The sequence below is a fragment of the Balaenoptera ricei genome, chromosome 10 (assembly GCF_028023285.1).
Source record: "Balaenoptera ricei isolate mBalRic1 chromosome 10, mBalRic1.hap2, whole genome shotgun sequence".
NCBI classification, from domain to species: domain Eukaryota; kingdom Metazoa; phylum Chordata; class Mammalia; order Artiodactyla; family Balaenopteridae; genus Balaenoptera; species Balaenoptera ricei.
The window spans coordinates 54,476,625-54,489,944 of NC_082648.1; the positions used below are offsets into that span (position 1 = coordinate 54,476,625).

At 39.1% G+C, this 13,320-nt stretch overlaps 1 protein-coding gene across 1 annotated transcript in view; it reads left to right on the plus strand.

The window, feature by feature from the left end:
• Window positions 1-2,392: 2,392 nt before the first annotated feature.
• The window catches only part of LOC132373760 (putative metallothionein MT1DP), a 31,090-nt gene continuing 20,162 nt past the window's right edge, over window positions 2,393-13,320 (plus strand). Inside the window, exon 1 of the mRNA XM_059937373.1 lies at window positions 2,393-2,546. Coding sequence (XP_059793356.1) covers window positions 2,393-2,546 — 154 coding nt within the window. The remainder of the gene's footprint in view (window positions 2,547-13,320) is intronic.

Here is a 13,320-nt window from a genome sequence, read left to right on the forward strand (position 1 = left end):
CGCAGAGAGTCCCATACAGGATAAACCCAAGGAGAAACACGCCGAGACACATAGTAATCAAATTGGCAAAAATTAAAGACAAAGAAAAATTATTGAAAGCAGCAAGGGAAAAATGACAAATAAAATACAAGGGAACTCCCATAAGGTTAACAGCTGATTTCTCAGCAGAAACTCTACAAGTCAGAAGGGAGTGGCATGATACACTTAAAGTGATGAAAGGGAAGAACCTACAACCAAGATTACTCTACCCGGCAAGGATCTCATTTAGATTTGATGGAGAAATCAAAAGCTTTACAGACAAGCAAAAGCTAAGAGAATTCAGCACCACCAAACCAGCTCTACAACAAATGCTAAAGGAACTTCTCTAAGTGGGAAACACAAGAGAAGAAAAGGATCTACAAAAACAAACCCAAAACAATTGAGAAAATGGTCATAGGAACATACATATCGATAATTACCTTAAACGTGAATGGATTAAATGCTCCAACCAAAAGACACAGGCTTGCTGAATGGATACAAAAACAAGACCCATATATATGCTGTCTACAAGAGACCCACTTCAGACCTAGGGACACATACAGACTGAAAGTGAGGGGATGGAAAAAGATATTCCATGCAAATGGAAATCAAAAGAAAGCTGGAGTAGCTATACTCATATCAGATAAAATAGACTTTAAAATAAAGACTGTTACAAGAGACAAGGAAGGACACTACATAATGATCAAGGGAGCAATCCAAGAAGAAGATATAACAATTATAAATATATATGCACCCAACATACGAGCACCTCAATACATAAGGCAACTGCTAACAGCTATAAAAGAGGAAATCAACAGTAACACAATAATAGTGGGGGACTTTAACACCTCACTTACACCAATGGACAGATCATCCAAAATGAAAATGAATAAGGAAACAGAAGCTTTAAATGACACAATAGACCAGATAGATTTAATTGATCTTTATAGGACATTCCATCCAAAAACAGCAGATTACACTTTTTTCTCAAGTGCGCATGGAACATTCTCCAGAATAGATCACATCTTGGGTCACAAATCAAGCCTCAGTAAATTTAAGAAAATTGAAATCATATCAAGCATCTTTTCTGACCACAACGCTATGAGATTAGAAATGTATTACAGGGAAAAAAACGTAAAAAACACAAACACATGGAGGCTAAACAATACGTTACTAAATAACCAAGAGATCACTGAAGAAATCAAAGAGGAAATAAAGGCTTGTTCAAGTACAAAAGGCTATTTACTATATGTAAATCTTTGCTTAGAGAATGAACTAGCTAAATATGTCTCTGAACAACACAAGACAAGGCACACACAATTTTTATGGCAGTAGACCTGAAAGAAACATGTACTTTGTAGAAAAACCAGGCCACAGAAACACCTGTGGCATATGAATAAAGGTCTTTCTGAATATTTGATGAAGTGCCAGAGGTTGCTCTTTGCACACAGCTTATTTAGAAATATTTGGCTCTCCATGTTACTTTTGTTAATACAGAGAGAACAACAGCTTTCAAACACTACCACTGTACAGCCTGAGTAGAGCTGAGAAAATAATGGAATACAGGGCTAGGAATGCAGATTGCAGCCGAATTCTGGAGGACCTGGAATGCCGGTATCGGGATTTTATTTAGTAAGCAACTCATTGAAATTTTTTGTTGTTGTTTCTTATTGTTTGTGCTTGATCCTGTGAGCACCATCATAGAAATGTGCTTCAGGAAAATTAACTGCAGAGCAGAGGGTAGTTTGGATTGGAAAGAGAGCCTAGAGGTAAGGACCTAGCTGGTCTACTTAGAGTAGAAAAAGGTCAAATGCCCTAAAAATGTTAATTTTATTTCCTTTACTCCTGTGAAAACAGGTTTTCTTCTTACTTCCCTCATTGTTCCTTCTTAGTCTTATATGTTGGTTTCTCTTCCTTTGTTTGTCCTTTAAAAGTTAGCATTTCAGACAAATCACTAATATCTGGGCAATGCAAGCCAGTTAGATACCTCTTTCTGGGTAGCAAATGGAATAAAATTTTAAAGGGTTTATCACCTGCAGTATTGTTATCAGTGTAGATAAAAGATATGTTAAAAAAAAAAAAAAAGATATGGTTATGTGCTCCTGAGGAAGGGGAGTATAAATTGGGAATTAGATTTTATATTTAGAGGTACATATACTATATACTTCGGGGTTTTACAGTTTAAATCAACTTTATTGATATTTACTTATGATAAAATACATTCATGTAAGTGTATTGTTTGGTACGTTTTGATGAAAGCGTACCCACGTAACTACTACTCCAATTAAAATAAAGGAAACTTTGTACAAACCTTGCACCAGCCCAAATGCCTCTCTGCCACTGTTTTGGACCTCTGGCATCACCTTGGCTTGAAATGGACCCCAGCTGCTCCTGTTCCACTGGTGGATCCTGCACCTGTGCTAACTCCTGCAAACTCCCCTCCTGCAAGAAGGGCTGCCACTCCTGCTGCCCCATGGGCTGTGCCAAGCGTACCCATGGCTGTGTCTGCACAGCAGCACTGGACAAGTGCAACCACTGCCCCTGATGCCAGGCAGATCCCGCTCCCAGATGTAAACAGCACCGCGTACAAACCTGCATTTTTTTTTTTTTATGCTACCCTAACCGGATTGCTACATTCCTTTTTCTATAAAATATTTGAAGGACAGTAAGCTCATCTAGATTCCTTAAAAAAAACTGTATTATCCCCCAAGTTCACTCATATCCCTTTGCTGTCATTTTCTCTCTAACCGCCCCCACCCCCCCGCGAAACATAAACATGATTCTGCTTTCTGCCACCATGGATTATTTTTCCTGTTTCAAAATTTCAAATAAATGGAATCATATGGTATGTAATTTTTGTGTCATTTGTAACTAAAGAAAAGTTTTCAAATGTCTCCAGATTGATGTACATTAATAGTTCATTCCTTATAATTACTGAGTAGTTCCAATACAGTTCCAATTTCATTAGTTCCACTAAAATTTGTTTATATAGTCACCTGTTGATAGATTCTGTTTCCAGTTTTTGCTCATTGTGAATAAAATTGTTATTAACATTCATTTTTTCTATTAACTTTTTTTTTACTGGAACATAGTTGCTTTACAAGGTTGTGTTAGTTTCAATGAAGTGAATAAGCTATGTTTATATATATAATCCCTCCCTCTTGTACCTCCCTCCCACCCCCCCCATCCCACCCATCTAGGTCATCACACAGCACGGAGCTGAGCTCCCTGTGCTGTGCAGCAGGTTCCCACTAGCTATCTATTTTACACCTGGTAGTGTATATATGTCAATCATAATCTCCCAATTCGTCCCACCCTCCCCTTCCCCCACTCTGTCCACATGTCCATTCTCTACAACTGTGTTTCTTTTCCTGCCCTGCAAATAGATTCATCTGTATCATTTTTCTAGATTCCACATATATGCGTTAATATACAATATTTGTTTTTAGTCTTTCTGACTTGCTTCACTCTATATGACAGACTCTAGGTCCATCCACATCTCTACAAATGACCCAATTTCGTTCCCTTTTATGACTGAGTAATATTTCATTGTATACAGGTAACACATCTTCTTTATCCATTCATTTGTCGATGGACATTGAACTTGTTTCCATGTCCTCGCTATTGTAAATAGTACTGCAATGAACACCGGGGTACACATCTTTTTTTTTTAAATTAATTTATTTATTTTTGGCTGTGTTGGGTTTTCGTTGCTGCGCCAGATTTCTCTAGTTGAGGCGAGCAGGGGCTACTCTTTGTTGCGGTGCACAGGCTTCTCATTGCGGTGGCTTCTCTTGTGGAGCACAGGCTCTAGGCATGCGGGCTTCAATAGTTGTGGCACGCGGGCTCAGTAGTTGTGGCTCACAGGCTCTAGGGCGCAGGCTCAGTAGTTGTAGGGCATGGGCTTAGCTGCTCCACGTCATGTGCGTTCTTCCTGGACCAGGGCTTGAACCCGTGTCACCTGCACTGGCAGGCGGATACTTAACCACTGCGCCACCAGGGAAGCCCCCGTATGTCTTGTTGAATTATGGTTTTCTCAGGGTATATGCCCAGTAGTGGATTGCTGGGTCATATGGTAGTTCTATTTTTAGTTTTTTAAGGAACCTCCATACTGTTCTCCATAGTGGCTGTATCAATTTGCATTCCCACCAACAGTGCAAGAGGGTTCCCTTTTCTTCACACCCTCTCCAGCATTTATTGTTTGTAGATTTTCTGATGATGCCCATTCTAACCGGTTTGAGGTGATACCTCATTGTAGTTTTGATTTGCATTTCTCTAATGCTTAGTGATGTTGTGCAGCTTTTCATGTGCCTCTTGGCCATCTGTATGTCTTCTTTGGAGAAATGTCTATTTAGGTCTTCTGCCCATTTTTTGATTGAGTTGTTTGTTTTCTTCATATTGAGCTGCTTTGTATACTTTGGAGATTAATCTTTTGTGAGTTGCTTCATTTGCAAATATTTTTTCCCATTCTGAGGGTTGTCTTTTCGTCTTGTTTAGGGGTTCCTTTGCTGTGCAAAAGCTTTTGTTTCATTAGGTCTCATTTGTTTATCTTTGTTTTTATTTTCATTACTCTAGGAGGTGGGTCAAAAAAGATCAGTATCTTATAGTTTTCTGAATACAGATCTTTTACCTCCTTAGGTAGGTTTATTCCTAGGTTTTTTATTCTTTTTGTTGCAACGGTGAATGGGATTGTTTCCTTAATTTCTCTTTTTGATCTTTCATTGTTAGTGTATAGGAATGCAAGAGATTTCTGTGCATTAATTTTGTATCCTGCAACACTACCAAATTCATTGATTACCTCTAGTAGGACTAGAGGTAGTAGGACTAGTCCTACTAGTAGGACTTCCAAAACTTTGTTGAATAATAGTGGTGAGAGTGGACATTCTTGTCTTGTTCCTGATCTTAGAGGAGATGTTTTCAGTTTTTCACCATTGGGAATGATGTTTGCTGTGGGTTTGTCATATATGGCCTTTATATTATGTTGAGGTAGGTTCCCTCTATGCCCACTTTCTGGAGAGTTTTTATCATAAATGGGTGTTGAATTTTGTCAAAAGCTTTTTCTACATCCATTGAGATGATCATATGGTTTTTATCCTTCAGTTTGTTAATATGGTGTATCATACTGATTGATTTGTTTATATTGAAGAATCCTTGCATGCCTGGGATAAATCTCACTTGATCATGGTGTATGATCCTTTTAATGTGTTGTTGGAGTCTGTTTGCTAGAATTTTGTTGAGGATTTTTGCGTCTACGTTCATCAGTGATATTGGTCTGTAATTTTCTTTTTTCGTGATATCTTTATACAGTTTTGGTATCAGGGTGGTGGTGGCCTTGTAGAACGAGTTTGGGAGTGTTCCTCTCTCTGCAATTTTTTGAAAGAGTTTGAGAAGGATAGGTGTTATCTCTTCTCTAAATGTTTGATAGAATTAGCCTGTGAAGCCGTCTGGTCCTGGACTTTTATTTGCTGGAAGATTTTTAATTACAGTTTCAATTTCATTACTTGTGATTGGTCTGTTTATATTTTCTAATTCTTCCTGATTCAGTCGTGGAAAGTTGTACCTCTCTAAGAATTTGTCCATTTCTTCTAGGTTCAATTCTTTTCATTCTTTTTTCTTTATTTTGCTCCTTGGCTGTTATTTCCACCATTCTATCTTCCAGCTCACTTATTCATTCTTCTGCTTCAGTTATTCTGCTATTGATTCCTTCTAGTGTATTTTTCATTTCAGTTATTGTGCTGTTCATCACTATTCCTTTGTTCTTTAGTTCGTCTAGGTCCTTGTTAAACATTTCTTCTCGATCCGTGCCTCCATTCTATTTCTGAGATTTTGGATCGTCTTTACTATCATTACTCTGAATTCTTTTTCAGGTGGGTTGCCTATTTCCTCTTCATTTATTTGGTCTTGTAGGCTTTTACCTTGCTTCTTCGTCTGTAACATATTTTTTTGTCATCTCATTTTTTTGATGAGTGGGGCTGTGTTCCTGTCTTACTGGTTGTTTGGCCTGAGGCGTCCAGCAGTGGAGTCTGCAGGCAGCTGGGTAGGGCTGGGTCTTGGTGCCGAGATGAAGACTTCTGGGAGACCTCACACCGATTAATATTCCCTGGGGTCTGAAGTTCTCTGTTAGTCCAGCGGTTTGGACTCGGCATTCCCACCACAGGAGCTCAGGCCCAACTCCTGGCCTGTGAACCAGGATCTCGCAAGCTGTGCAGCGTGGCAAAAAAAAAAAAAAAAAGAAAAAAGAAAAAAAAAGAGCAGAACAATAACAAAGAATAAAAAAAAAAAGAAAGGCCGGAAAAGCCCTTGGCGCAGTGGGGGCGGGGGGGCGCAGACTTTCGTGGAGGCAGGGCCTAGGCTCAGGACCTATGTGGCTGGAAAGGGCCCTGGAGGGAGTGCAGGGGCAGGGCTTAGGCTCAGTGCCGATGGAGGGGGCTCTGGAAGGTGGAGGTTCAGGCCCGGGACCCCAGCAGACTCTCCAGGGCCCAAGTGGGCGGGGGAAATACTGGCTGAGTTCCCCTCCAATTCCCCAATCCCCTGAAGGTCCCTCCCTGTCCCCACTGATCCCTGCACTGTGGGTGGGCCCCTCTGATAGTGGGAACCCCTCCCCTTCCCCAGCCACCCCTCAGGGGTGCCGGTCCCATCCCACCTCCACTTTTCCTCTTCCCCTCCTTCCCCCTCACGTCCTACCTAATCACGTGGGGAATTCTCCTGTCCCTTTAGGTCATTAACATTCATATTTAAATTTTTGTGTGGATATGTTTCATTTTTATTGGGCACATATATAGAAGTGGAATTGCTAGATTATATGGTGAGTATATATTTAACCTTATGAGAAACTGCCAAGTTGTTATCCAAAGTGGGTGTACCATTTTACATTCCCACCAGCAATGTGTGAAAGCACTGGCTGCTCCACATCCTTGTCAACACTTGATGCTATCACTCCTTTGAATTTTAGCCATTCTAGTAGGTGTGTGATTGTATTTCACTGTGTTTTAATTTGCATTACTCTAATAACTAGTGATGTTGTGCATACTGCCATGTGTTTATTGGCCACTCATATATCTTCTGAGAAATGTCTGCTCAAATACTTTGCCCATGTTTAAATTGGGTTGTTTGTCTTCTTATTGAATTATAAGTATTTGAGATACGAGTTCTTTATCAGATATATGTATTTGTGAATATTTTCTCCCAGTCTGTGGTTTGCTTTTTGATTTTACTAAATGTGGTCTTCAAAGAGCAGAAGTTTTTAGTTTTAATGACATCTAATTTATCGCTCTTTAAAAATACGACTAGAACTTTAGGAACTCCAGCTTAAGAAAATGTAAGCCTCAGCTTCAATTTGCTACCTTTCTGTTATTCACCTGGGATGCTTGAAAATTGCAGAATTAGGTTAGAATCTAGGTAAATCTTACAAAAGTCCATGAATATGACTTTTGTTTATATTATAAACACTTTTGTTTCTATTAATATGTATCATTTTGTGGGTGTATGATATTCAATAAGCAGTGTACTAAATACTTCACATATAATGTTTCATTTAATCCTTACAAAAAGCCTTAGTGAAGAGGAAACTTGGATTTTGAGTAATAAAATAAGTAGACTAAATGCTTAAATATTATCAGTAGCAGAACTAGAGTCTACCTGACTCCAAATCCCTTTGAATCTTAAATACTATGCAGTATCCTGTCTAGGAAATCTTTGTATATGTAAAAGTCATGAAAATATTTTCCTATGTTTTCTTCTAGAAGTATTACATTTTAGTTTTTATTTTTGTGTTTGTGATCCATTTGGGTTCATTTTTGTATATGGTGTGAGGAAGGATTGAAATTCATTTCCCCCGATGGATATCTAGTTGCTCTGTCATCATTTGTTGAAAAGACTATCTTTTCTCCCACTGAATTACCTTGACACCTTTCTGGAGAATCACTTGACAGTCTGTGTGGGTCTATTTCTGGAACCATTGTTCTGTTCCATTGATCTGTATCTCTACTCTTATATGGATACTACATTGTATTGATTACTATAACTTGATAACATATCTTTGTGATATTGCGATTTATAATAAGAAATATATATTTCTGGCACAGAGCTCCTAAAACCCTTGGAATTACTTAAGTGTTGAGAGTGACGAAGGTGTCTTTTGTTACGTTGATGAGGTGATCTTTGGAATATCCCTAAATTACATAAAGGTGGGGGCTGGTCACCAGAGGAACCAACCAATGATGTGAATACAGGGTTGGAACTTTCAGTCTGACCTCAGGGAGGAGAGAGGGACTGGAGGTTGAATCAATCATCAATGATTTAATCAATCATGCCTATGTAATGAAGTCCCCATAAAAACCCAAAAGGACATGGTTTGGGAGATTCTGGGTTGGTGAACACATGGAGGTGCTGGGAGAATCGTGCACCTGGAGAGAGCATGGAAGCTACATGCCCTTTCCCCATACCTTGCCCAATGCATCTCTTCCCTCTGGATGTTCCCGAGTTATATCTTACTATAATAAACCAGCAATCTGGTAAGTAAAATGTTTCTTTGAGTTCCATGAGCTGCTCTGGTAAATTAATCAAACATGGGGAAGGGGGCCTAGAAACCTCTGATCTATAGCCAGTTGGTCAGAAGTATAGGTAGCAACCTGAACTTGTGACTGGTGTCTAAAGTCCAAGGTCGGGGGGAGTCATTGGAACCCCCAATCTATAGCCAGTTGGTCAGAAGCACAAGTGACAATCTGGGCTTGCAAGGGGCATCTGAATTGCAGGGGATGAGGGGTCCTGGGGGGTGTTAGTCATCTGTGACTGAGCCCTTTACCTGTGGAATCTGATGCTATCTCTGGGTAAGTAGTGTCAGAATTGAGTTGAATTCATGGACACCTTGTTGATGCCAGAGAACTGTTTGGTACTGTGTGGGAAATTCCTCCTATCCAGTGAGCATGCACACATACGTCATACATTGGAACTGGGTCAAGGAACCCAAAAGAATCTTGAAGTCAGGTAATGTAAGATATCCACCTTTGTGGGGTTTTTGTCAACATTGTTTTGGCTATTCTAGGTCCTTTGTATTTCTGTATAGATTTTAGAATCAGTTTATTAATGTCTATTTTAAAAACCTGCTGAGATTTTCAAGTGGTGTTGGCAAAGTTGGGCAGTCCCATATAAGTCAATGAAGTTAGAACATACCCTCACACCATACACAAAAATAAACTCAAAATGGCTTAAAAACTTAAATATAAGATATGACACCATAAAACTCCTGGAAGAGAGCATAGGCAAAATATTCTCTGACATAAATTGTAGCAATGTTTTCTTAGGTCAGTCTCCCAAGGCAATAGAAATAAAAGCAAAAATAAATAAATGGGACCTAATCATATTACAAGCTTTTGTACAGCAAAGGAAACCATAAACAAAACGAAAAGACAACCTATGGACTGGGAGAAAATGTTTGCAAATGATATGACCAATAAGGGCTTAATTTCCAAAATATACAAACAGCTCATAAAACTCAATAACAAAAAAAACAAACAACCCAACTGAAAAATGGGCAGAAGACCTAAATAGACATTTCACCAAAGAAGACATACAGATGGCCAACAGGCACATGAAAAGATGCTCACCATCGCTAATTATTAGAGAAATGTAAATCAAAAGTACAATGAGGTACCACCTCACACCAGTCAGAATGGCCATCATTAAAAAGACTACAAATAACAAATGTTGGAGAGGGTGTGGATAAAAAGGAGCCCTCCTACACTGTTGGTGGGAATGTACATTGGTGCAACCACTATGGAAAACAGTATGGAGGTTCCTCAAAAAACTAAAAGTAGAGTTGCTGTATCATCCAGCAATCCCACTCCTGGGCATATATCCAGACAAAACTATAATTCAAAGAGATACATGCACCCCTATGTTCATAGCAGCACTATTTCCAATAGCTAAGACATGGAAGCAACCTAAATGTCCATTGACAGATGAATGGATAAAGAAGATGTGGCACATATATACAATGGAATATTACTCAGCCATAAAAAGAAACGAAATTGGGCTTCCCTGGTGGCGCAGTGGTTGAGAATCTGCCTGCCAATGCAGGGGATGCGGGTTCGAGCCCTGGTCTGGGAGGATCCCACATGCCACGGAGCAACTAGGCCCGTGAGCCACAGCTACTGAGCCTGTGCGTCTGGAGCCTGTGCTCCGCAACAAGAGAGGCCACGACAGTGAGAGGCCCACGCACCGCGATGAAGAGTGGCCCCGCTTGCCACAACTGGAGAAAGCCCTCGCACAGAAACGAAGACCCAACACAGCCAAGAATGAATAAATAAATAAATAATAATTAAAAAAAAAAAAAAAAAAGAAACGAAATTGAGTTATTTGTAGTGAGGTGGATGGACCTAGAGTCTGTCATATAGAGTGAAGTAAGTCAGAAAGAGAAAAACAAATGCCGTATGCTAACTCATATATATGGAATCTAAAAAAAAAAAAAGGTTCTGATGAACCTAGGGGCAGGACAGGAATAAAGATGCAGACATAGAGAATGGACTTGAGGACACAGAGAGGGGGAGGGTAAGCTGGGACGAAGTGAGAGAGTAGCACTGACATATGTACACTACTACCAAATGTAAAATAGATAGCTAGCAGGAAGCAGCTGCATAGCACAGGGAGATCAGCTCAGTGCTTTGTGACCACCTAGTGGGGTGGGATAAGGAGGGTGGGAGGGAGACGCAAGAGGGAGGGGATATGGGGATATATGTATTCATATAGCTGATTCACTTTGTTATACAGCAGAAACTAACACAACATTGTAAAGCAATTGTACTCCAATAAAGATGTTAAAAAAAAAAAAGTGGAAACAACCCAAATTTCTGTCAACTGACAAATGGGTAAACAAAATGTCATATATCCATACAATTAACTATTATTTGGTTATAAAAAGGAAATTCAGTAGTGATACAACATGGATGAACCTTGAAAACATTAGGCTAAGTGAAAGAAGTCAGTCACAAAAGACCACATATTATATGATTCCATTTATATGAAATGTTCAGAACAGGCAAATCTTTACAGACAGAAAGTATCAATAGATTGGTGGTTTCCAGGGGCTAGGGAGAGAGGGAAATTGGGATTGATTGCCACTAGGTATGGAGTCTTTTTTAGGGTACTGAAGATGTTCTGGAATTAGATAGTGGTGATGGCTGCACACCCTTGTGAATATACTAAAAAACACAGAATTGTACACTTTAAAAGGGGGAATTTTAGGTACGTTAATTTTATCTCAATAAAGCTTTTATAAAAAAAATACACAGAAGCAACCTAAATGTCCATCAAGAGATGAATGGTACATATATACAATGAAATACTACTCAGCCATAAAAAAGAATGAAATAACGCCATTTGCAGCAACATGGATGAACCTAGAGATTATCATACTAAGTGAAGTAAGTCAAAAAGAGAAAGACAAATACCATATGATATTACTTATATGTGGAATCTAAAATATGACACAAATGAACCTATCTACAAAACAGAAACAGACTCAGAGACATAGAAAACAGACTTGTGGTTGCCAAAGGGGTTGGGGGAGGGAAGGATTGGGAGTCTGGGATTAGCAGATGCAAACTATTATATATACAATGGATAAACAGCAAGGTCCTACTGTATAGCACAGGCAACTATATTCAATATCCTGTGATAAATCATAATGGAAAAGAATATGAAAAAGAATGTAAATAAATATATAACTGAATCACTTTGCTGTACAGCAGAAATTAACACAACATTGTAAATCAACTTTACTTCAATAAAATAAATTTTTTAAAAAACCTGCTGAGATTTTGGTTGAACTTGCATTGAATTTAAAGGTAAATTTGAGGAGTGTGTACATCTTAATATTAAGTCTTCCAATTTGTGAACATAATACAACTCTCCATTTAATTAGGTCTTTTTTCGATTCACTCAGCAATATTTTATAGTTTTCAATGTACAAATGTTACACATATCTTTGAGTATTTCAGGTTTTATAATGCTTCTATAAATTTATTATTTTTATTATTTATTGTTATTTAAAATTTTTAAATTTCCAGTTGTTAACTGCTTACATGGCGAAAAAAAATTGAATTTTTAAAATACTGACCATATATTCTGGATCTTGATATATACACTTAATAATACTTCTAGTAGGTTTTTTTTTTTTTTTTTGGTAGGTTCTTGATGATTTTCCTTGTACTAAAACATGTCACCTGTGAATAAGACTAGTTTTACTCCCTTCTTTCTGACTGTGTGCTCTTCATTTATTTTTCTTGCTTTAATGCACTGGCTAGGACTTCCAGTACAACGTGGGCATGATGTGGTGGATACAGCACCTGGCATTTCTTCCCACTTCCTTCTAGTGTGACCTTCTGTGCTGAGTAGATGGAAAGCTAAATACTAAGTTTCCCAGACTCCCTTGGCATCAGAGTTCTACAGTTGGCTAGATTCCACCAATTAGATACACCTACACACATGAGAAAATGTGAAGCTAAAGTGGAGGTCCTCTTACTGCCGCTTTTGGCTGTTTACTGATGACAAACACGGTCATGGAACTGTGGGGTTTTCGGCAGTGTCCAGTCTCCAGTTTCATGGCTCTCAAGAGGCGGGAGAATCAGCTTCCTGACCTCTGGATTGCAGCTACAGTGTTTTGTTGGTTGGTTGGTTGGTTTTATTTTGTTTTTAACTTTAGTAGTCCTAGTGGCAAACTCCTGATTCCCCACCTTCCTGCTTATGGCAGAGGAGGTAACGCCACTGGGAGATCAGTTTTGTGATGTTTAAGGAGTCATTTCTGGATCTCAGCTTATAACTCAGTCTTCCAGCGCTTCCAGTGATTTTTTAAAATGATCTAATTCTTTGTAATAAATCCCTTTCTGTTTAAAATACTTCAGGTGGCATCTCTTTCCAGCACTGTGATACACACAGTCAGGAGAGACATTCAGCAAAGGTTTAGACAAACAGTAATCGGCAGATGTGGAAATAACCAGCCAGTTCAGGGACAGAAATTAAGACCCTGGAGAGACAGGTGTGCCAGACACAGTCTCTATCAAAGAAAACAATGCACAACCCTAGTTATCAGGGAACCAGAATCAACTTCAGGACAGGCTGTGCTGCAATGCAGCCTGTGTGTTGAGTTGGTAAACCTCTGTCCTGGGGCTCTTATGGCTCCTGCCATTCCCTACGACTAGGAACAAGTTGGATCCCAAATTGCTGGGCAAGATTATACCTTTAGCTCAATGTGAAGCTATCTCAGCGATAACAATTAGAGAGATGCAGGGACAGGGCAATAAGCAG